Below are 25,885 nucleotides of genomic sequence, written 5' to 3'. Positions count from 1 at the left end.
TTGCTGAGCCTTTGGCTTTGATCTTTATGTCATCATTGTCTACAGGAATAGTGCCAGAAGACTGGAGGATAGTAAATGTGGTTCCCCTGTTCAAGAAGGGGAGTAGAGACAACCCTGAAAAGTATAGACCTGTGATCCTTATTTCGTTTGTGGGTAAAGTGTTGGAAAGGGTTATAAGAGATAGGATTTATAATCATCTAGAGAGGAATAAGTTGATTAGGGAGAGTCAACACGGTTTTGTGAAGTGTAGGTCATGCCTCACAAACCTTATTGAGTTCTTTGAGAAGGTGACCAAACAGGTGGATGAGGGTAAAGTGGCTGATGTGGTGTATATGGATCTCAGTAAAGTGTTTGATATGGTTCCCCATGGTAGGCTGTTGCAGAAAATACAGAGGAATGGGGTTGAGGGTGACTTAGCAGTTGGATCAGAAATTGGCTAGCTGAAAGAAGACACAGGATTGTGGTTGATGGGAAATGTTCTCCCTGGAGTTCAGTTACTCGTGGGGGACTTCAAGGATCTGTTTTGGGGCCAGTGCTGTTTGTCAGCACTGGATGAGGACGTAGAAGGATGGGTTAGTAAAGATGCAGACGACACTGAGGTCAGGAGTTGCGGATAGTGCCGAAGGATGTTGTAGATTACTGAGAGACATAGATAAGCTGCAGAGCTGGGCTAAGAGGTGGCAAATGGAGTTTAATGTGGAAATGTGTGAGGTGATTCACTTTGGAAGGAGCAACACGAATGCAGAGTATTGGGCTAATGGTAAAATTCTTGATAGAGATCTCTCTGCTCATCTACACTATGTCCATGTACATAGATCCCTGATTGTCACCCAGGTTGTTAGGGTTTCTAAGAAGGCATATTGTGTGTTAGCTTTTATTGATAGAGGTATTGGGTTTCAGAGCCACGAGCTGTTCAAAACTCTGGTGCGGTCACTCTTGGAGTATTGCGTACATTTCTGGTTGCTGCATTATAGGAAGGATGTGGAAGCTTTGGAAAGAGTTCAGAGGAGATTTACTCGGATGTTGCCTGGTATGGAGGGAAGGTCTTATGACGAAAAGCTGAGGGACTTGAGGCTGTTTTCGTTAGAGAGAAGAACGTTGAGCGTTGACTTTAAGTGAGTCATATAAGATCATCAGAGGGTTAGATAGGGTGGACAGTGAGAGCCTTTTTCCTCTGATAGTGATAGTAGCATGAGGGGAAATAGCTTTAAATTGTGGGGTGATAGATATAGGTCAGATGTCAGAGTAGTTTCGTTATGCAGAGAGTAGTAGGGGTGTGGATTGCACTGCTTACATCAGTAGTAGCTTCGCCAACTTTAAGGGCATTTAAATGGTCATTGGATAAACATATAGATGAAAATGGAATAATGTAGTTCGATGGGCTTCAGAGTGGTTTCACAGGTTGGCACAACATTGAGGGCCGAAGAGCCTGTACTGCGCTGTAATGTTCTATGTTTTCAAATTAAACTAGTCCCAACCTGCCTACGTTTCGCCTATTAGCCTCCAAACCTTTCCTATTCATGAATTTTTCCAAATGTCTTTTAAAAGTTGTAACCGTATCTACATCCACCACTTCCTCTGGCAGTCCATTCCACACACAAACCACTCTCTGTGTACGCAAGTTGTCCCTCATGCCCTTTCTAAATCTTTCTCCTCTCATCTTAAAATTATGTCACCTAGCTTTGAATTCCCCCACCCTCAGGAAAAAGACCTTTGATATTTACCTTATCTATTCCCCTCTTCAACTGATAGGAGAGGAGGCAACCCCCAGTGCTTTGCAAATCATAGGCCTAAACTCACCTCTTCCATCTGCGCTGCACTACACTACATTCACCACCCATCATTGTTCGAATTGTGAATGTATTCAAATTGTATCTGCTCAGTAAGATGAGAGAGGTCAGCTTGTGGGAATTGAACGTTTTGCACCTCTACCCCTTTGAGATGCATTCTCACATGTTTTTATTTGTTGTAGGTTGGATGTTTCTCATCTACCAAGAGCACTTTCACAGTAGTCTGCGGGCTTGCAACTCTTCCCTTGGTTAAATATTTATTTTTGGGATTTAGTAACTCTAGCCAAGGTTGCTGCTTTCCCCATTCTTTATTGAATGCATGTGTTGCTGCCACAACAGAGGCTGTGAAAGGGCAATCGAACAGTGTATATACAAAGAAAGGAACCACTTCCATTTCGAATAGCAGTGACTCACTGGGTGCAGGGGTGATGTACCACAATGGTTCCACAGGAGGAAGATTTTATTTAATGGTCACTGGACCTGAAATGTTATCTATACTTTTTCTCCACGGGTGCAACCAGACCTGCTGAGTTTCTTCAGCAATTTCTGTTTTTTTTTGTTCCTGTGTTTTAGGTGTACAGCACCTGCATTTCTCGGTTTCATTTTAATTAAAGGTCAGGCTGGAGAAGCTGGAGAGGTCCTTCTTGCATCCAAGGAGATGAGCGGGTGGTTTAATTGAGGTGTGCAAGGTTATGACGGTTTTGGATAAGGTAAACAAACAAAGAAAGGATGTTTCCATTAGCAGATCAAACTGTGGGACACAGATGGTTAGGTGTTACACGGGATTGTGCAAGAAAGAATTTTTTTACACAGTGAGTGATAATACTCTGGAACTTGTTATACCCCTGAGGCTGGTGTTAGTGGACATTTTTAATTGTTCTGCAAGGAAACTGAAAGCACGTCAATGAAATGAGCTTGCAGGGTGATGTACTGGAACAGGATTGACTGGATTACTCCACGTACAGCTATGTAAGATTGATGGGCTGAATGGCCTCCAATTCTATGAAATGTACAACATCTAGGTGAGAGAGCATAGAATGCAGAAGTGTGCAGCGCAGGGATGGGCCCTTTGGCCCACGATGTTGTGCCAAACATGACACCACATTAAATGAATCCCCCTGTCTGTCCTTGCTCCATATCCCTCCATTCCTTGCATATTCATTTGCTTATATAAAGTCTGTTAAACGCCTCTATCGTACCTGCCTCCAATGCCACTCCCCGGCAGCGAGGTCCACACTCCTCCCATTCTCTGTGTAAAACTCTTGCCTCTCACATCTACTTGAAACTTGCCCCCTCTCACCTTAAATGCTTGGCTCCTTGTACTAGACATTTCAACTCTAGGATCTTCTCATTATCTTAGGCACTGTTGTCGGCATGGTGGCTCAGTGGTTAGCAATGGTGTCTCATAGTACTAGCGACCTGGGTTCAATTCCAGTCTCGGGCGACTGTCAATGTGGAGTTTGCACGTTCTCCCTGTGTCTGTGTGGGTTTCCAGTGCTTTGGTTTCCTCCCACAATCCAAAGATGTGCAGTTGGAGTTGCTAAGTTGCCCGTAGTATTCAGGGATGTGTCGGTAGGGTGTGTTAGCCATGGGATATGCAGGACTACAGGGATAGGATAGGGGTCTGGATGCGATTTTCTTCAGAGGGGCAATGTGAACTTGAAGGACCGAAAGGCCTGACTCTGCACTGTCAGGATTCTGTGATTCTATGACTATGATTCTGTCTTCTCAGGAGTTGAACAAACGGCTGAAGGCGCCGGTAACAGCGTTCTGCCGGTATCTCCGTGAGGCTGTCGGCCCCCTGCTGCGAGGCGGAGGTGGGGATCCCCTCCCTGGTTTCATCTGTGAGCGAGCTCGGAACCTGCTCAGCATCAGCTTGAGGAGCGAGTTATCCGGCGTGCCATTCTATTGGACCTTCCGCTGCATAGAGGCCCCCATGGGCATGGTATGTACTGCACCCACACCAGTTTCTGCTGGATGGGGACGGGGAGGGGGGTGATGGAAGGGAGATCTAATCAGGATGGCATACGGATGACTGGATAGTGTTGCAGGTTAGGATGCTTTTCTGTCCATCATCAAAATTTGGTATTAATACAATCAAATGTTAAAATCGGGCAACAGACATGCATAGAGTCGTACAGCATGGAAACAGGCCGTTTGATCCAGCCAATCCATACTGACCATAACCCCAAACTAAACTAATCCCACTTGCTTGTGCTTGGCTCGTATCCCTCCAAACAATTCTTATTCATGAACTCATCCTTTGAAATGTTTTACCCGCATCCACCACTTCCTCTGGAAGTTCATTCCACACACACACCACTCTCTCTGTGGAAACAAAATTTGCCCGTCATGCCCTTTTTAAACACGTCACCTCTCACCTTAAAAATATGTCCTCTAGTTTTGAACTCCCCACCTTAGGAAAAGACCCTTGCCATTCACCTTATCCATGCCCCTCGTGATTTTATCAACCTTTGTAAGGTCACCCCTCCATTTCCTACTCTCCAGCGAAAAAGTTCCCCGCCTATTTATATCACTCAAACCATCCGGGCTGTTCTGTTCTCTGGCATTTTATCAAATCGTGGCTGATCTAGGCCTCATGACTTTGCCTACCTTTTGTCCTATACCCTTGAAGACCAGTGCCCAACAAATGTCAGTCTTCAAAAGCTACAATTTGGGAAAAAGAATTCTCAATTTCTTCCAACCTTTGTCTGCAAAGGCGTTTGTTGACATTCACCCCCCACCCCCCACGGTGCAGCATTCACTCCTCTGCAGGTGAGGAAAGGCTTCTGATTTTGAACCAAAGCTGACAACCCTGACCTGTCATTGTGCAAGCGACCAGCATCCAGGACTTTGTGATTCAGCGTTGTCACTTTCTTACTGTTCTTTTAAGGGACTTGCTGGCTAAGCCAATATTTCTTGCACATCCCTAATTTCCCTGGAGAAGGTGGTGGTGAGCTGATTATTTAACTGCAATCCAATGTGCAATGCTGTAAGGGAGGACTTCCAGGATTTTGACCCAGCGACAGTGAAGGAACAGCGATATATTTCCAAGTCAGGATGGTGCATGGCTTAGAGGAAGCTCAGTGGTTAGCATTGCTGTCTCAGCGCCAAGGACCCGGGTTTGATTCCAGCCTCAGGCAACTGTCTGTGTGGAGTTTGCACATTCTCCCCGTGTCTGCGTGGGTTTCCTCCGGGTGCTCCGGTTTCCTCCCACAGTCCAAAGATGTGCAGGTTAGGTGAATTGGCCAAGCTAAATTGCCCATAGTGTTCAGGTATGTGTGGGTTAGGTGCACAGTCAGGAGTAAATGTAGAGGAATGAGGTAGGGGGAATGGGTCTGGGTGGGTTACTCTTTGGAGTGTCGGTGTGGACTTATTCGGCCGAATGGCCTGTTTCCACACTAGGGATTCTATGATTTGATGAGAACTTGCAGGGGATAATGTTCCGATAAATCTGCTGTCCTTGTCCTTCTAGTTTCCATGGCACTTTTGAAGGGATCTTGATGAGTTACTGTGTTGCATCTTGTAGAGGGTGCTGTCTGCTGCTACTGTGTGGTACTAGTGAGCAGAGTGAATGCTGAAGTACAGACAGGTGATGTTTGAGCAGTTGTGATAGTTTGTGTGAAGTCACTTACTCCAATGTTAGTGCATGTTTTTAACTTTAACACAACTTATTTGCCTTGGGTTACTAAATAAAGGTAGGTAAAATGGCAAAATACAAAATTTGAAGATGTTAAATTAGTAACTTTTAAAATTAATCTTCTCTCCATGTTTAAAAGCACCGCCCACCCCCACTCACATAGCCTATGATTGTTGGTCAAAACCTGCTTTGGTGATCAACTACACACAAGAAAGGTTTGGTTTCCATTAAGATTCCCAGGGCAGTTCTCCCTCCTGCTGAGATCAATACCACCAAAAACATTGAACCTACTAGTGAGTTTTGAGAAGATTTGTAGCTCAGTTTGAGGTTCTGGATGTAGGTTTGCTCATTAAGCTGGAAGGTTCATTTTCAGATATTTTGTCACCATACTAGGTAACATCTTCAGTGAGTTTAGATCAGAGTGGTGCTGGAAAAGCACAGCAGGTCAGGCAGTATCCGAGGAGCAAGAAAATCGACGTTTTGGGCAAAAGCCCTCATCAGGAATAGAGGCGGGTTTCCATCATCTGCAGTCCTCACTTTTGCCTCACCACTTCAGTCATCCTTCGGACTAAGCCTTCGTCCGGAGGCTCACTGAAGGTGTTACCTCGTATGGTGACGAAACATCTGAAAATAAACCTCCCAGCTCAGCAAGCAAACCTACATCCAGATTGAAATCTCTGCCATTTGCAGCAATGGGCCAATATTGCTATCTCATTCTAAACGTCATGTATGTTTTAACAATGAGATTTTGAAATGGATTAGGAGCAGCAGTCAGTCATGTTGAGCCCGCTCCACCATTCGGCCTTTACGGTTGGTCATTCATGGGGAGGATGAGATGGTCTTGTGGTATTTGGAAGAATATCAGGAATGTAGCACTAATCTGAAACGTGGAATTAAGGGGGTAAATAGGGGTCATGAGATATCCTCAGCAAGCAGGATTAAAGAAAACTCCAAAGCCTTTTAATCATATATAACAAGGGAAAGGCTTGGCCACTCAAGTACAAAGGAGGAAAGATATGCGTGGAATCGGAGAAAATGGGTGAGATTCTTAATGCGTATTTTGCATCGGTATTCACCTAGGAAAAGGACATGGCGGATGTTAAGATTAGGGATATGTCTTTAATTACTCTAGGTCAAGTTGGCATAAGAAGGGAAGAAGTGTTGGGTATTCTAAAAGACATTAAGGTGGACAAGTCCCCAGGTCCGAATGGAATTTATCCCAGGTTACTGAGGGAAGTGAGAGAGGAAATAGCTGAGGCTTTAACAGATATCTTTGGAGCATCCTTGAACACGAGTGAGGTCCTGGCTGACAGGAGAATTGTTAATGTTGTCCCCTTGTTTAAAAAGGATAGCAGGGATAATCTAGGTAATTACAGACCTGTGAGCCTGATGTCAGTGGTAGGGAAGCTGCTGGAAAAGATATTGAAGGATAGGATATATATAGAAGAAAATGGGCTTATTAGTGATAGGCAGCATAGTTTTGTGCAGGAAAGGTCATGTCTTACCAACCTAATAGAATTCTTTGAAGAGGTAACAATTGATTGATGAGGGAAGCCATGTAGATGTCATATACATGGGTTTTAGTAATGCGTTTGGTAAGTTCCCCCATGGTCGGCTGATGAAGAAGGTGAAGTTGCATAGGCTCCAGGTTTTTCTAGCTAGGTGGATAGAGAACTGGCTGGGCAACAGGAGACAGAGTAGTAATGGAAAGGAGCTTCTCAAAATGGAGAGTGGTGTTCCACTGGGATCTGTGCTGGGACCACTGTTGTTTGTGATATACATAAATGATCTGGAGGAAGGTGTAGGTTTCCTCATTAGCAAGTTTTCAGATGACACTAAGCTTGGTGGAGTAGCAGATAATGAAGGGGATTGTCAGAGAATACAGCAGAATAGAGATAGATTGGAGAGTTGGGCAGAGAAATGGCAGATGGAGTTCAATCCAGACAAATGTAAGGTGATGCATTTTGGAAGATCCAATTCAAGAGCGAACTAAATAGTTAATGGAAATGTACTGGGGAAAATTGACGTACAGAGAGATCTGGGTGTTCAAGTCCATTGTTCCCTGAAGGTGGCAACGCAGGTCAATAGAGTGCTCAAGAAGACACACGGCATGCTTTCCTTCATCGGATGGGGTATTGAGCACAAGAGTTGGTGAGTCATGTTACAGTTGTATAAGACATTGGTTCGGCCACATTTGAAATACTGTCCTGGTCACGACATTACCAAAAGGATGTGGATGCTTTGGAGAGGGTGCAGAGGAGATTCACCAGGATGTTGCCTGGTATGGAGGGCACTAACTATGTAGAGAGGTTGAGTCAATTAGAATTATTTTCATTAGAAAGAAAAAAAGAGGTTGAGGGGGCACCTGATTGGGGCCTACAAAATCCTGCGAGGTGTAGACCGGGTGGATGGCAAGAAGCTTTTACTCAGAGTGGGGGGACTCAATTACTAGGGGTCAGGAGTTCAAAGTGAGAGGGAAGACGTTTAGGAGAGATATGCGTGGAAAGTTCTTCATGCAGAGGGTGGTGGTGCCTGGAATGCATTGCCAGTGGAGGTGGTAGGGGTAGGAATTATAGTGTCATTTAAGATGTATCTAGACAGATACATGACTGGGCAGGGAGCAGAGGGATACAGACCCTGAGAGAATAGGTGACAAGTTTAGGTAGAGGATCTGGATCGGCGCAGGCTTGGGGGACCGAAGTGGCCTGTTCCTGTGCTGGAATTTTCTTTGTTCTTCGTATTATCGCCGGACCGTTAATCCGGAGACCAAGGTAATGTTCTGAGGATCAGAGTTTGAATCCTGTTATCTCAGATGGTGAAATTTAAATTCTATAAAAGTCTGGAAATCGCAGTCCTAATGATGACCATGAAACTGCTGTCAATTGTTGGAAAAATCCACCTGGTTCACTCATGTCCTTTAGATGTGGAGGTGCCGGTGTTGGACTGGGATGAACAAAGTCGGAAGTCTCACGACACCAGGTTATAGTCCAACAGGCTTATTTGATATCACAAACTTTCAGAGTGTAGCCCCTTCATCAGGTGAAGTGCTCCAGACCCACAGCGATGTGGTTGACTCTTAATTGCCCTCAAGGTAATTAGGGATGAGCAATAAATGCTGGCCTTGCCAGTGACACCTCATCCCGTGAATGAATAAAAAAAAAAGTCACCTCCCTGCCATTTTCCGGACTATCCCTGTATCCTTTGATGTCACTTGTATCTAGAAATCAATTAATTCAGTCTTGAATGCACTCACCGCCGCAGCCATCTGTGGTAGAGAATTCCAAGTTTTTATCACCCTCTGCATGAACAAATTCCTCCTGATTCAGAGCCACATGATCGAGAGTCTCCATTTTCTTCCACATATAATTCTGGTTTGCACTTAAATTCTAAAGTTGATCCTGTGCTTACAACGATTGGAGATCACTGCTGTAGATTGTGGCCTTAATTCTACTCCAAAATCTATCTAACTCCACCTTGAATATATTGAATGAGTGAGCCTCGAGTGTATGCTGGGTTAGAGAATTACAAACGTCAATAACCATCCGAGAGAGATCATTCCTCCTCCATCTTCAATGGGAAAAGCACCTTCTTAAGAAATTCTGCCCACTTATTCCTCACGAAGGAATTAAGTGGGAGGTGATAGCCTAGTGGTATTATCACTTAATCCAGAGATTAATCACTGAATCCACATATTGCCCCTTCCACCCGGGTTCGAATCCTGCCATGGCAGATGGTGAAGTATGAACTCAATAAAAATTTGGAATTAAGAATCTAACGATGACCATGAATCTATTGTCAATGTCAGAAAAACCCATCTGGTTCAGTAAAGTCCTTTCAAAAAGGAAACTGCCATCCTTACCTGGTCTGGTAATACAGCAATACAGCCACAGCAATATTGTTGACTCTTAACTGCGCTGTGGGCATTAAAGATGAGCAATAAATGCTGTGCTAGCCACCAACGCCTTCATCCTGTGTGTGAATAATCCTCTCAACATCTACTCTGTCAAATTCCCTCAACATTGTACATTTCAAAAAGGTTCATTCTTCTAAACTCCAATAACTATGGGCTCAACTGCCGCACCTTTCCTCCGAAGGCAATTCTTTTATCCCACTCTAGTGAAGCTTCTGTGAACCACTACCAAAGCAGTAATAATCCAGCAGTTTCATGCTTCGTACTCATAGAATCCCTACAGTGTGGAAACAGGCCCTTTGGCCCAACAACTTGCCACCCAGGTTGATAGGGTTGTTAAGAAGGTGCATGGTGTGCTCGCTTTTATTGGTAGAGGGATTGAGTTTCAGAGCCAGGAGGTCATGTTGCAGCTGTACAAAACTCTGCTGCGGACACACTTGGAGTATGGTGTACAGTTCTGGTCGCCACATTATAGGAAGGACGTGGAAGCTTTGGAAAGGGTTCAGAGGAGATTTAGCAGGATGTTAACTAGTATGGAGGGATGGTCTTATGAGGAAAAGCTGAAGGACTTAAGGCTATTTTTATTAGAGAGAAGAAGGTTGAGAGGTGACTTAATTGAGACATACAAGATTATCATTTACCCCATCTATATTAATCCCTGACTAATGCACCTAGCCTACACATCCCTGAACACGATGGGGCAATTTAGCAGGGCCAATTCACCTCACCTGCACATCTGTGGATTGTGGGAGGAAACCAGAGCACCCGGAGGAAACCCACCCAGACACGGGGAGAATGTGCAAACTCCACACAGACAGTTGCCTGAGGCCGGAATCGAACCCGGGTCCCTGATGCTGTGAGGCAGCAGTGCTAACCACTGAGCTCCGTGCCGCCCTGGCACTCGCTCTCCTGGTCTGGATTTATTTAACTATCTGAATTTGAATTCCCCCACCTGCCTTGGTGAGATTTCAGCTCATGTCTGTGGATCATTAATCCAGGCCTCCAGGTTCCCAGTCCTGTAAAATGGTCACTACACTGCCATTCCTAAACATTTGAGATGTGTTGTGTGCAAACTTGTTTGGGAGATCTGCAAGAGGTAGACCTCTGTGCATGCCCACTCCTTCTGATCATCCGAGAATAAGCTGTTGTACCATCGTTTTCCACTAGGGGGTAGAACAACACTGCTTGAAACATTTGGCAGTGGTTTGAATCTGAGCCAAACATCTCAAGACAAATACTGAATATCCACCCATGTCTGAAACTTTATTTATCTATCTCATACTTTTATAATTCACCCTGCTTCACAGTGAGATGAAGGAATGGTGGTAGAAACTGTCCTTGGAGCAGAAATGCCAGCATAAACTTTGTGGGCAGAATGGTCTGTTTCTATGATGTGAATTCTGTGTTCCATCTGCAGAGTTCTAAATTGGAGTCTGAATTTCCCTGTCCTTCTTTCCTTGATTTTATGATTGATGATGTCAAAACATCATGAATTTTGGGATCACTGTCAGCTACTGAGGTAGGGATAACAAGAGGTTGCTGGCAGAACTTGCAGCAAACAGGGTATTTTGCAGGCCATGGTGTCTATGTACTCAGCAGCTTGTGTGTTTAAGGTGTGGGTTACAGCATTCTCAATGAACACAGCTGCTGCAAATGGCAGCAGGTGGCCCCCAGACTGCAGCCACATTCCCCCGATTAAAAACCAGGGACTTCTTCAATAAAATGCAGTGAGTCGAGGAACGTCTCAACGTGCAAATTGACGATGTCATTTTGACAAGCGATGTTCAGTAAAAGCTACAAATAGTTTCCAGACTAGGTTGATGTTGTATCTTGTGACATGAGACGGAAAGTTAATGGTATAACGAGTTGCTAATACAACGTAGAAAGTCAGTTTTGGAGGGATGGCATTGGCTTTGCATCTCGCTTGCCTGTCCTGAAGGCACTTGACTCTGTTCTATTCAAATGTCAAAATCGCTTGACAGCAGAAATTTCTCGATTTTGGGCCTGTCTGAATTTATTTTTAACGCCGTGAATTGCAAGCTCTGAGTAAAACTTTTAGATTATTATTGTATTTATGTTTGGAATGTACCTAAAATCAGTCCCAGTCACTCTTCAATAGTGTGGCCACTAAGTGTGATTGTTTGGAGGTTTTTTTCTGACTGGCCTTTGAGATGTCATTCCACTCGACTGACTATTTAACATGCTGCCTGTGACCTGTTTATTTTAGTAGATCATGTCTCAGAAAATCTACATTAGAGCTTTTAAAAATTCTTTTCTTCTGTATTATCTGGCTGGTAAATGTGCTTCTACTGTTGCTGTGCAATGATTGTGAAATGGATTTTAAAAAAACCCTGCCAGGATTACATAGGTCTCCTTTGGTGATTTGAGACTGTCATTTTGCAAGCTTGGATAGGACACCCTATGGGACAGGTAAAGTAGTTGAGTTCCATATGAGGAGAGCGTTGACTGGGTGGAAGTTGTACAGTGATTAATAAAGGTGTTACCATGCACAGTACTTCAGTTAATGACAACTGACAGTCAACTGCCAACCTTTGGTTAAATTTTAACCAAGGCAAATTTACTCTCATTAGTCAAACCATTACCCTAAGAAATGAGCCAGAGAATGGCTGTCACTATTTTGGTGTATTGAAACATGTAACTATGTGAACATGTTGACTCTGTGAAGAAGGCTTTGTGTATTAGCACACACATCTTTTGACAACATGGGAGATGCCATATCCAGTCTGGTCCAAATGGCTATTGGACTGCTGAGCTTCATCTCAGAAGGAGCTTGTGTACAAACGTGAGCCACTTCCCCAAATGTCTGATCCTTTATCACCCCATTGGCATTGAGATTTGGGTGTTGCACTTGAGGAATATATTGACATTATAAAGGGGACACAGTGTGGAATTGAGGTTAAAATATGAATGCTGGTGGAAAAGGCTATATATGGTGATCCTTTGAAGATAGGATCAAATTGAGGTATTTACGATAATTAATGGATTCAATAACTAGATAGCGAGAGAGAAACTGCTTCCGCTGATGCAATCCAGAAACTGGGTATAATAAAATTAGAGCACAAGTATTTGGGGGGGAGAAATCAAGCAGCATTTCTTTCGTACGCAGGATAGTGGCCATTCTGAAACTCTGTCACCGATAACTAACTGACTGTGGCAACAATCGGAAATAAAAGATGTTGCATCGCTTTCAGAAGAGAGTTGAATAATTATCTAAAGACAAAAGGAATTGTGATCTTGCAGAGCGTTGGCACGAAATGATGAACTGAATGGTCTCCTTCTGTGCAGTAGCCATCTTTGTTGGAATTAAGTGTATTCAGGGATATGGAGCAAAGGTGGGAAAATGGAGCTGAGGTGCATCTTGGCTGTGACCTGATTAATAGGGGACAAACTTAATGGCCCTCTGTTGTTCTACTGCATCTTTAAAATCTTTTAGTAGTTTAAAATATTCTGTGAGAGGAGAATTGTGGTAAGTTTGATTTTTCTGCCTTTGTTATCATATTAACAGTGTGTGTGCTCGAGAGTGATGCTACTTAGGCAAGGTGTTGGCTAATGTTAGTTTTAAGCACAATGGTCACCTGCACCTTTACAAGCTTATTTTAATAAATTGAACGAATGGAGAACAGAACCATGTTTAAATCATGAGGGATGCTTGGGGTGCTTGTTGTAACCTCCATGCTGAAGAAGTGCAGCATTGTTGGAGGTACAATCCTTCAGATTAGAATTAAACTGGGGTTCTTTCTGGCCTCTCATGAAGAGGTAAAAAGTCCCATAGAGCGATTAGTGTAGTTTGCTCCAGTGTTCTGGCCAACATTTAATGGCAGAGGAGACCTGAGGAGCTGAGTGGCCGCCTTCTCCAAATTCTCGCTCAGACTTAGACAGAAATCACCTGTGTCACCCCTTCGATGTTTGTGGGATCTTGCTGTTCACAAGTGAATGCCACATTTCCTATACTCCCGTAGATTTGAGACAATTTGCTAAAATACAGGGAGGATGTGGAGAATAATTGATTTTGGACAGTGAGCTGTTCTGCTCTTGGAAGCTCTGCTGTAGAAGGTGGGGAAACAGATTCAGCAGTAGCTAGAAAAATGAAGTTGGATGTGTATCTAAAAAGAAAAAGATTTACAAAGTTATTGGAGGGCCATGGAGTGGGACTAACTAAGGTTCTTTAAAGTGCAGGCACAGTCACAGTGGACCAAAGACTTTTTAGACGCCTAGTCTACATTGTATTGAAAAGCCAGTTGCAGCCAAATTGCACAGTAAGCTCTCACGTACACTATGGAAATGATCATGTCTATCTTCTGGGAAGTGAAGGATGAATACTGTCCCAGGGCTCTGCTTGAAAAGCTCCTTGTTTCCCTTCTATGGGATCTTTTATATTCTCTTCAGGAAGGCAGAGTCGGTATCCAACAGTGTAGTACCCCAAAACAATGCTGGCTAATGTGCTCAAGACTCTCGAGTGAGACTTGACCAATGGCTTCGGAGGCTTGGGTGCTAGCCACTGAGCCAAGACTGACATTATGTTGAGTTTGTAGTTTTGTGACAGGAGCAGCAGGGACATGGGGTTCAGGGAGCAGGAAGTAGGTGCTGTAGGGACATAGGGTATAAACAAGTTTACAAGTTTCTCCTCTGACTTTCCCTACCCTGGGATGTTGCTCAGAATCCACAGAACTGAGCTCAATGCTTTTTTAAATTTGTTCACAGCATATGGGCAACACTGGCTAGGCCAACATTTATTGCCTATTCCTAATTGCCCTTCCAAAGGTGGTAGTGAGCTAGTAGTCTTCTAGAACCACTGTGGTCCATGTAGTCTCGATGCTGTTAGGGAGGGAATTCTAAGATTCTGACCCAGTGACAGTGAATGAACGTAATATATTTTCAAGTCAGGACGGTGAGTGGCTTGGAGGGGAACTTGCAGGTGGTGGTGTTACCATCTATCTGCTGACCTTGTCCATCTAGATGATGCAGATCATTGGTTTGGAAGATGCTGCCAAAGGACCCTTTGCAAGTTGTTGCAGTGTAGGTTGTGGTTGGTACCCACTGATGTCACACAGCATTGGCAGTCTTATCAAGTAAACTGCTTCATTGTCAAACTCCTTGGATGCTACTGCAGCTACATTGGAACTGGGGTCTGTTCCATCACTCTCCTGACTTGTGCCTTGTAGCTGGTGGACAGGCCTTGAGGAGCCAGGAGGTGAATTACTCGCTGCAGTGTTCCTAGCCTCTGACCTTGTAACCACTGTATTTTTATGGTGAGTCCAGTCGAGGTCAATTTCTGGTCAATGATAATTCCCCGAACATTGTGGAAGATCTGTCTGGACCATCTGAATGGGTCAGTAACTGCGGAAGGAGAGGTTTGAACTCTGTTGTTTTCAGCCATTGCTCCAGCCTCCACTGCCCTCTGATGTTCTTGGCATCTCCCTTGTCTGGGAGATAAATAGCTACTTTGCCCTCATCAGGCATCTTTTTAATTATGTGGCTATACTTTTTCTCTTTTTTTTTCTTCACTCAGGGATATAAATTTCTGTCATTTTTCATAAACCCAGTGTCATGATTTAATTAACTCCAGGCGCCAGGGTCATTTAAGTACCTTTTTTTTAAAATAAAGATTTGTTTTTCTACCATTGACTATTTTAAACAGTATCTGACTATGGCAAGTTCTCAGTCCTCTCCTATTCCCTCTTTACTGCAAAATTACTCCGGAGATAAAATTCTGCCTATTCGGTATTTGAATCATAAAATCGTTCCTGCAGAGAAGATGGCCGCTCGGGCCATCATGTCTTCACTGTCTCTCCTCGGGAGCAATTCACTCCCCCACACACCCTCCCCACATCCCTGCACAGTTTCTCTTTACAGATATTTACAATGTTTGGAAAATCGAGTAAAACATCTGGACCTTTGAATTTGCCGCCCATAAATGACCCAACCAGCCTAATCCCATCTGAGGCCAAAACTATTGAAACATTCAATAGTTCTTAGGGCTAAAGAGATCCCAGGGTGTGGGGAGAAAGCAGAATCGGGTGATTGAGTTGGATAGTCAGCTATGATCATATTGAATGGTGGAGCAGGCTCAGATAGCTGTAAAACCTACCCTTGTTCCTATTTTCTGTGTATCCTGGGAGGTTACCAGACTTCAAATAAATATTCAGCCTTTTAAATGGGTTGAGGATTTTGCCTTCTCTAACCTTCCACTCAGTGAGATCCAGACCCACAAACACCCTCTGGGTCCAAAATGTTTTTCTTATTTCCCATTTAATCTTTCTACTAATCAGGTTCCTTGAAAGTGGAGTCACAGGTAGATAGGTTAGTGAAGAAGGCGTTTGGTATGCTTTCCTTCATTGGTTAGAGCATTGAGTACAGGAGTTGGGAGGTCATGTTGAGGCTGTACAGGAGATTGGTTAGGTCACTTTTGGAATATTGTGTGTAGCTCTGGTCTCCCTCCTATGGTAAGGAAACTTGAAAGGGTTCAGAAAAGGGTTAGGGTTAGGTTTTTCATTTACAAACATACCGATTTGGACCCCATTAGCAACCTCTTAGAAAAAGTACTTGTAGTGATATCACCCACCACAACTGACCAAAACACACAATTGAAATCGAGATAGAACACCAGAGCTTTGTCGGAGGCTCACTGATGTTACCTAGCATGGTGATGAAAATCTGAGAATAAATCTACCAGCTCAGTGAGCAAACTTACAACCTGTGGGTTCAGAAATGATTTACAAGGATGTTGCCAGGGTTGGAGGATTTGAGCTATAGGGAGAGGTTGATTAGGCTGGGGCTATTTTCCCTGGAGCATCGGAGGCTGAGGGGTGACCTTATAGAGGTTTACAAAATCATGAGGGGCATGGGCAGGTTAAATAGCCAAAGTCTTTTCTGTGAGGTGGGGAAGTCCAGAACTAGAGGGCTTAGGTTTAGGGTGAGAGGGGAAAGAGTTAAAAGGGAGCTAAGGGGCAGCTTTTTCACACACAGGGTGGTTCGTGTATGGAATGAGCTGCCAGAGGAAGTGGAGGCTGGTACAGTTACAACATGTAAAAGGCATCTGGATGGGTATATGAATAGGAAGAGTTAGAGGGATGTGGGACAAGTGCTGGCAAATGGGACTCGATTAATTTAGGATATCTGGTCGGCATGGATGAGTTGGACCGAAGGCTCTGTTTTCGTGCTGTACATCTCTATGACTCCATCTTAAATCTATACCAGCAGTCATTGACCCTTCTGTGAAGGTAAATAATCCCTTCCCATTCACTCTTTCCAACCTTGAACACTTCAATCCAGTCTCCCCTTGGCCTCCTCCGTTCTCACACAATCGACCCCAGCTGATCCAATCTTTCCTCATAGCTGCATTTTTCCAACCCTGACAACATCCTTGTAAATTTACAAAAAGTGCAGAAGGTGCTGGAAAATCTCAGCAGGTCTGGCCCCATCTGGGGATAGAAAAACAGTTAAAGTTTTGAATCCCGTCACCGTTTGTCAGAATAGAACATAGAAGAATACAGCGCAGTACAGGCCCTTCGGCCCTCAATGTTGCGCCGATCCAAGCCCACCTAACCTACACTAGCCCACTATCCTCCATATGCCTATCCAATGCCCGCCTAAATGCCCATAATGAGGGAGAGTCCACCACTGATACTGGCAGGGCATTCCATGAACTCACGACTCGCTGAGTAAAGAACCTACCCCTAACATCTGTCCTATACCTACCCGCCCCCCCCCCCCCCCCCCTTAATTTAAAGCTATGCCCCCTTGTAATAGCTGACTCCATACGTGGAAAAAGATTCTCACTGTCGACCCTATCTAAACCCCTAATCATCTTGTACACCTCTATCAAGTCACCCCTAAACCTTCTTTTCTCCAATGATAACAACCCCAAGTGCCTCAGCCTTTCCTCATACGATCTTCCTACCATACCAGGCAACATCCTGGTAAACCTCCTCTGCACCCGTTCCAGTGCCTCCACATCCTTCCTATAGTATGGCGACCAAAACTGCACACAATACTCCAGATGTGGCCGCACCAGAGTCTTATACAACTGCAACATGACCTCTGGACTCCGGAACTCAATTCCTCTACCAATAAAAGCCAGTACGCCATATGCCTTCTTCACCGCACTATTTACCTGGGTGGCAACTTTCAAAGATCTGTGTACATGGACACCAAGATCCCTCTGCTCATCCACACTACCAAGTATCCGACCATTAGCCCAGTACCCCATCTTTTTGTTACTCTTACCAAAGTGAATCACCTCACACTTAGCTACATTGAACTCCATTTGCCACCTTTCTGCCCAATTCTGCAGCTTATCTATATCCCGCTGTAACCTGCCACATCCTTCCTCACTGTCAACAACTCCTCCGACTTTCGTATCATCTGCAAACTTGCTCACCCAACCTTCTAACCCCTCCTCCAGGTCATTTATAAAAATGACAAACAATATTTGTTTGTCAAAATATTTTCGCATTGTTTCAGATCTCCAGCAGTTCCTTACTAAATAAAAACAAAAAGAACTGCAGATGCTGTAAATCAGAAACAAAACAAGGAATTGCTGGAAAAACTCAGCAGGTCTGGTAGCTTCTGTGCAGAGAAATCAAAGTTAACGTCTTGGCTCCAGTGACCCTTCCTCGGAATTAGAGTTCCTTGTTTTATTTTATCCTTGTAAATCTCCTCTGTACCTTCTCGTGCACTTAAATCTTTTTAGTATTGAGGTGTCCAGAATTGAAAGACTGGAGCTTGATTTCCTACACACTATCCCAGGGAGTTGGACAGTGTATTCCTCTTGCCTTGTTTGACTTCCCCAAAATTGATGACTTTGCACTCTATCTTCCCTCCTCGTAATAAACCACATAGCTAGCTTTCCTGTCATTTGTCAGCCTTCCTGATCATGGCCCCTCCATTTCAGTCCAAATCATTAACGTATCACTGAAGGCAGGGGACCTGTTTTGTTGAGTAGCCTGCCATGTGGAACCTTTGAAAATGATGGATAGAGCGCCTGCTGTTTCCTCCTGCATCCTTTTAACAGCCTGGGTTGCATTTTATCCAGCCCTGGTAATTTATCCAACTGAAGCTAACAAGCAAAACCTTCTCCCAGTGCTAGTTATGTTCAGCCTCATTCCTTCCAGCTAAGCCCAGAATTGCACCTTCCCTTGTTGGACTTGCTGCATACCAGATGAATGTATTCTACCCCACCATCATCCTCCTCTTTAAAGTGTGATAGAATCTATTTTGCATGATCTGGCCTGATGCTGCTAGAGCTAAAACTGTACAAAGGCTGCTGTCTGTTATGCAGGGTGTTTAAACCAAGTCCGCATCTGCTGATTTAAAGTATAAAAGGTTTCCATGGCTCTGCTTAAAGAAGCAATGGAGTTCCCTCTGGTGTTTGGGCCAATATTCATCGTTCAATTACCTTCAGTTCTTGAACGATGGTAATAGACCATCTAGTCATGATCACGTTGCTGCTTATGGCACCTTGCTGTGCCGTAATTGACTGTTGGGTTCGCTTCAGAGATTATGCATCTTGGACATGGCATGTACTGTGGTTGTGAAGGTTGCTGTCAAAGAACCTGCATTTGGACAAGTTACGTGCACTGTTGGGCATTTGATTCATTTTGAGCCTGCAAATATCTCCTCCAACATACTCTCCCTTTGTCACTGCAGCTTTGGTGTTTAGAATTGAATTAACTCTCATCCCACTCTTCCAATTTGTTCTTTAACAGGAACTTAAATAATTGAAAAGGATAAAATTGCAGGGCTCTGGGGAAAGAGCTAGGTGAGTAGGACTAATTAGGTAGCTATTTCATAGAACTAGAATTGGCACAATGGGCTGAATGACCACTTTCTATGACCTCAACACTGAAAGCTGGCAAGGAAGGTTCTGCAATAATAACACAGAGAGGTGCTGAAAGATGGAGTTAATATTGAATGCATTCCTTTCTGCAGCACTTTATAACTTCTACGTACTTGTGCTAAACACCTTGTGAACCTTTGAATTACAGACATTTTCTGGGTGAATGAGGCATCCGTTGTGTGTACAGTTTTGAAATGTCCTGTGTATAGCAGTGACTTCTTTTATTTGTATAGCATTTCGTGGGGTAAAGGAATATTTAATGTTGACCAGGACACCAGCAAACCTGCAAGCTCTTCCATAGGATCAATGAGATCATTTTTACTCAGATGGTGGTGTTCCCCTGTATCTGCTACTTGTGTCCTTCTAGGTGGAAGTGATCATGGGTTGGAAGGTGCTGTCAAGGGATCTTTGGTGATAGACAGTGAGCGTCTTCTCATGAGAAACAGCTGCTTGATGTTGTCTGAGTAGTGGCAACCAGAATTTGATGCTTGAATATGTAGGTGGAATTTTTAATCTATTTTTAAAAATTCATTTGTGGGACTTGGCCATCATTGGCTGGCCAGCATTAATAGCCCATCCCTAGTTGGCCCTTGAGAAGGTGGGGGTGAGCTGCCTTCTCAAACCACTGCTGTCCACTTGCTGTGTGTTGACCCACAATGCCCGTCGGGAGGGAATTCCAGGATTTTGACCCAACGACTGTGAAGGAACTGCAATATATTTCCAAGTCAGGGTGGTGAGTGGCTTGGAGGGGAGCTTACAGGAAATGGTGTTCCCAAATATCTGCAGCCCTCCACCTTTTAGGTGGAAGTAGTTATGGGTTTAGAAGATGCTGTCTGGGGATCTTTGGTGAATTCAAGCCATAAACATCCTGACTCGAGATGAAAATGCTCCTCACTGAAGCATACACAATGCCCAATGGCTTTAAGGGTGGAACACTACTTTAGGGCTGTGTGGGCAGTAGTGTATCTCTGATAACGCAGCAGAACTGAACTAACCAGTGCACAACCACTGATGTCAGCCCCCACTGCTCCTCAATTGACTGTGCTCCTACAAAGTCACATAGATAATTTGGAGAAGCTAGGGTTGTGCTCCTTTTGAGAAGAGAAGCTTGAGAGGAGATTTGTTCAAGGTGTTCAAAATCCTGAATGAGCTGGACAGAGGTTTGTTCTTTTATTTGCGTGTGGGATGTAGATGTCACCCAGCTGCCAGCATTTATTGTCTGCCCCTAGCTTCCCAGGAGAAGTTAGTAGTGAACTGCTTTCTTGAAATGCTGCAGTCCATCACAGTCCAAACATCACAGAAGTGCTTCACAGGAGGCTCCCAAGCACTGAGGATGTCACCGAGACAGGGGACAAAACATCTGCAACACAAATTCCCAGCTCGGCGAACAGAACCACAACAACGAGCACCCGAACTACAAATCTTCTCCCAAATTATGCTGCAGTCCATCTGCTGTAGGTTGACCTGTGATACTCTTAGAGAGGGAGTTCTAGCATTTTGACCCAGCAACAGTGAAGGAAAAGCGATGATATTTCCAAGTCAGGATGGTGAGTGGCTTGGAGCGGAGCTTGCAGATTGTGGTGTTCCCCTGCATCTGCTCCTCTCATCCTTCTAGATGGAAGTGGTCATGGGTTTGGAAGCTGCTGCCGAAGGATCTTTGGCGAATTTCTGCAGTGCATCGTATAGATAGTCCACACTGCTGCTACTGAGCGTTGGTGATGGAGGAATTGAATATTTATGAATGGGATGCCAATCAAGGAGGCTGCTTTGGCCTCTGGTGTCAAGCTTCTTGAGTGTTGTTGGAGCTGCACCCAACTGGGAAGAATTCCATCAAATTCCAGACTTGTGCCTTGTAAATAGTGGACAGGCTTTGGGAGTCAGGAGGTGAGTTACTTGCTGCAGTATTCCTTGCCTTTGAGCGGCTCTCGTAGCTCTGGTTTTTATATGGCGTGTCCACTTGAGTTTCTGAACAATGGTAACCCCTGGAGTGTTGATACTAGGGCAATTTAGTGATGGTAACACCATTGAATGTCAAGGGGTCATTGTTAGATGGTCTCTGACTGGAGATGGTCATTGCTTGGCATTTGTGTGGCACAAATGTTACTTACCACTTGTTAGCCCAAACCTGGATATTGTTCAGATCTTGTTGCTGTATCTGAGGAGTCACAAATGGTCCTGAATGTTATTCATTGACAAACATCCCCACTTCTGACCTTCTGATGGAAGAAAGGTCATTTGAGGAAGCAGCTGAAGATGGTTGGGCCTACGACACTACCCTGAGGAACTCCTGAAGAGATGTCCTGGAGCTCAGATGACTGACCTCCAACAACCACAACCATCCTCCTATGTGCCAGGTATGACACCAACCAGCAGAGAGTTTGACCTGATACTTATTGATTCCAGTTTTGCTAGGGCTCCTTGATGTCGCACTTGGTCAAATGTGGCTTTGATATTTGGCTCTTTTGTCCATGTTTAAACCAAGGCTGTAATGAGGTCAGGAGCTGAGTGGCCCTGGCAGAACCCAAATTGGGCGTCACTGAGCAGGTTATTGCTGAGCAGATGCTGCTTGATTGCTCTGTTGGATGACTCCTTCCATCACTTTACTGATGACTGACAGTGGACCGATGGTGCGGTAATTGGCCGAGTTGGATTTGTCCTGTACAGGATATATCTGGGCAATTTTCCATATTGTTGGGTAGATGCTGGTATTGTACTGGAACAGCTTGAGTAGGGGAGTGACAAGTTCTGGAGCACAAGTCTTCTGCACTGCAGCTGGAATGTTGACAGGGCCCATAGCCTTGGTGGGTTTCCAGTGCCTCTAACTGTTTCTTGATATTGTGTGGAGTGAATAGAATTGTCGGAAGACTGGTATCTGTAATGCTGGGGACGAATGGAGGAGGCCAAGATGGGTCAACCACTTGCACTCCTGGTTGAAGATTGCTGTGAATGCTTCAGCCTTACGTTTTGCATTGATGCGCTGGGCTCTTCCATTGTTGAGGATGGAGATATTTGTGGAACCTCCTCCTCCATGACTGGATGTGGCAGGACTGCAGAGCTTGCAGATTGGTTGGTTTTAGCATTACTGATCACTTGCTGTTTATGCTGTTTGGCAAGTAGTCCTGTTTGGTAGCTTCACCAGGTTGACACCCCATCTTCAGGTATGCCTGGTGCTGCTCCTGGCATGCCCTCCTGCACTCTGGATTGAACCAGGATTAATCCCCTGCCTTCATCAACAGCAGCAGAATTGTACTCGAGCGCAACCTGTAACCTCATGGCCCAGCATATTCCCCACTTAGCCATTACCATCAAGCCAGGGTTGAAAGATATGCTGGAAAAGCACAGCAGGTCAGACAGCATCCGAGGAGCAGAAGAATGGGCGTTTCAGACATAAGCCCTTTGTCAGGAACCTGAAGCCATGTGAGTTTGTGGGGGCTGGAGTCAATGTTGAGGACTCCTAGGGTACTCCATCTCAACTATATCCCACTGTGCTGCCACCTCTGCTGCCTCTGTCCTGCCGGTGGAACAGAACATTATCTAGGGGTGGTCTTGGTGGTGTCTAGGGCATGGTCTGTAAGGTGAGATGAGGAATTTTGTCCTTCAGAGGGTTGTGAGTCTTTGGAGCCTCTTGCCCCAGAGAGCTGTGGGGCAGAATCCTTGAGTCTGTTTGAGGATGAGATCGATTCTTGATCAATTGGGGAATCAGAGAAAGGCCAGGAAAGTGGATCTAGGGAATGTCAGATCAGCCATGATCTTCTTGGAGCAGGCTCGAGGGATGAAATGGCTTGTTCCTGTTTCTTCTGCTGCTCTTGTGAGTGAGGATCTGGAATGTGCTGTCTGAATGTGTGGCAGAGGCAAGTTCAATCGTGGCTTCCCGTCAAACTTCGCACGGCTGGCATTCGTTTCAAGAGGGCTGGAATACAAGAGCAGGTATGTACTTCTGAGGCTGTGGCCACATTAGGAATATGGTGAGCGGTTTTGAGCCCTGTATCTAAGGAAGGATGTACTGGCATTGGAGAGGGTCCAAGGAGCTTATGAGAATTATCCCAGGGGATGAAAGGCTTGTCATATCAGAAATGGCCGAGGCCTCTGGGTCTGTACTCCATGGAGTTTAGAAGGATGAGAGGAGACTTAATTGAAACTTGGGAGACCTGGTTAGAGTGGACTTTGAGAGGATGTTTCCACCAGTAGGAGAGACTAGGACTCAAGGGCACAGCCTCAGAATGAAGGGATGACCCTTTAGAACCGAGATGAGGAGGAATTCCTTCAGCCAGAGGGTAGTGAAACTGTGGAACACAGACGGCTGTGAGGCCAAATCAATGAGTGTATTTAAGACATAGATTCATGATTAGTAAGGGGAAAAGGTAGGAGGAATGAGGTTGAATCAGCTATGGTCAAATAGCGGAGCAGACTTGATGGTCCGAATGGCCTAATTCTGCTGCTATACTTTCTGGTCTTATAGGCTAGTGTGAATGCGGGTGTGTGGGGCGTTTCGAGGGCTGACATTACTTCCTTATGGTTTATGACCATTCCACTTGTTGAAATCTTTCTCGGTTTAGACACCCCTCGGCTATGCAGGCTTGCCCAGTGATGCCATCAATAATCACTGTCTGCGCAAATATATTGGGGCAAGGGGCGTGGGGGAAATCTATGAACCATTATGGAAAAACCAACAGAATGTGAGCTAATCCTGTGGCATTTTATTTGTTTTTGTAATGTGTTTTTCGATGGCGATATTCACGCTTTTGAGTCTGTGTATAAATGGGATAAAACATCCAGAAGCAATTTTAGAATGTGCTACTTTTGAACAGGTTGACTTGTTTGGAATTAAAAGTGAACTGTGAGCAGTAGGTTTAGAAAGGTGGTGTTTATACAAATAAACATAAATTGGAATAACCAGCTGTTTGTTTCAAGCTTAGCTGGAGGGTGAGGCACACTGGCTTTTACTTTTACCTTGGGCAGGCATGGGGAATAAAATCATTTGTCGTCTTTGCAAAGGTACCGATCACTAAACTGATCTCTGCACTGATGGCCTCTAGCAATGGGAATCTGGGGTGATTTAATGAGTAGCTCTCAAGTCTTGACACAGATCAAGTACACATTCGGGAGAGGAGGCTATGGCGTGTGGCACTGCATTGGGCTAGTAATCCAGAGACACGAGTAAGTCTGTGGGCACAGGTTCGAGTTCCACCATTACACTGCTGGCAGAAATCAGGGCCATTGGCTTTGTACTGCCCTAACTCTAAAGACTCTTGACTCTGTTCTTAAGACACTTGGGTGTCCTTCTCAAATGTTGAAAATGCTTGATGCCTAAGACATTTCCATTCTGGCCTCTCAGTTTCACAGGTTATTTTTGATTTGTTCATGGGATGTGGGCATTGCTGGCTGGGTGGCATTTATTGCCCATCTCTGGTTGCCCTTGAGAAGGTGGTAGTGAGCTGCCTTCTTGAACTGCTGCAATCTGTGCTGTAGGTTGACCCTTAATGCCTATGGGGGGGATGCAAATTTCAGTATTTCGACTGAGTGTCAGTCAAGGAATGATGATCCATTTCCAAGTCAGGATGGTGACTAACTTGGAGGAGAACTTGAAGATAGTGGTGTCCCCATATCAGTACTGCTTTTGTCGTTCCAGATGCAAATGGTCATGGGTTTGGAACGTGCTGTCTAAGGATCCTTGGTGAATTTCTTGTAATTAGTACATACTGCTGCTCATGGAGGGAATGGTTATAGATGTGCCACTGAGGGAAGCTACTTTGTCCTGGATGGTCATAGAGTCATGCATGCATACATCCTTTGGTCCAAATAGTCCATACCTGAAACAAAACAAAAATTGCTGGAAAATCTCAGCAGGTCTGGCAGCATCTATGGAGATAAATCAGAGTTAATGTTTTGAGTCCAGTGACCCTTCCTCAGAATTAGTTCATGCCTGTCAAACTTCTTGAGTGTTGTTGGAGCTGCACCCATCCAAGTAAGTGGAGAGTATTCCCTCACATTCCTCTTGTGTCTTGTCGATTGTGGATAGGCTTTGGGGAGTCAGCAGGTGAGTTACTGTCCACAACATTCCTGGCCTCTGACCTGCTTTTGTAGCTACTGTGTTTATGTGACGAGTCCAGTTGAGTTTGTGATCAATGGTATCCCCAAGGACAGTGATGGTGGGGGATTTGGTGATGGTGACACCATTGAATGTGAAGGTGTGGTGATTAGATTGTCTTTTATTGCCTGAGCATTTGTATGGCGTTAATGTTTTGCATGTTGAGATCCAACTTGTGAGTGTCTGTGGTGTATATTCCTGTGCTCATATAGCTGTGGGATTCTATATTTGGGATTCTTCTGTCCGAAACACATGTCCAACACAGCAAAGCTGAGCTCTGATGAGCATGCGTTTGATGCCAGGTAGGCATCACTTTGCAAAAACCTTGGCATACTTTGTGCTGCTTTTGTTACAGGTACTTCTCAGACAGTGAACACTGGATGTCCCTTTGTTGCTTTATGTGATGCCTGTAGTTAAAAATCACACCACACCAGGTTATAGTCCAACAGGTTCATTTGGAATCACCTGATGAAGACAACCACCTGATGAAGAAGCAGCTCTCTGAAAGCTAGTGCTTCCAAATAAACCTGTTGGACAATATCCTGGTGTTGTGTGATTTTTAACTTTGTCCACCCCAGTTCAACACCAACACCTCCAA

At 44.6% G+C, this 25,885-nt stretch overlaps 1 protein-coding gene across 2 annotated transcripts in view; it reads left to right on the top strand.

The window, feature by feature from the left end:
- nhej1 (nonhomologous end-joining factor 1) overlaps positions 1-25,885 on the top strand; it is a 300,941-nt gene that overhangs the window by 9,190 nt on the left and 265,866 nt on the right. For both annotated transcript variants that reach the window (XM_043694287.2, XM_087989352.1), the window contains exon 3: positions 3,523-3,735. In XM_043694287.2, coding sequence (XP_043550222.1) covers positions 3,523-3,735 — 213 coding nt within the window. The remainder of the gene's footprint in view (positions 1-3,522; positions 3,736-25,885) is intronic.

This window comes from Chiloscyllium plagiosum, unplaced genomic scaffold, assembly GCF_037043375.1.
Source record: "Chiloscyllium plagiosum isolate Xiang-an unplaced genomic scaffold, Cpla_swu_hap1 HiC_scaffold_7, whole genome shotgun sequence".
Classification (NCBI taxonomy): Eukaryota; Metazoa; Chordata; class Chondrichthyes; order Orectolobiformes; family Hemiscylliidae; genus Chiloscyllium; species Chiloscyllium plagiosum.
Note: the sequence above shows the minus strand (reverse complement) of the source record. Positions and strands in the feature narration are given on the sequence as shown.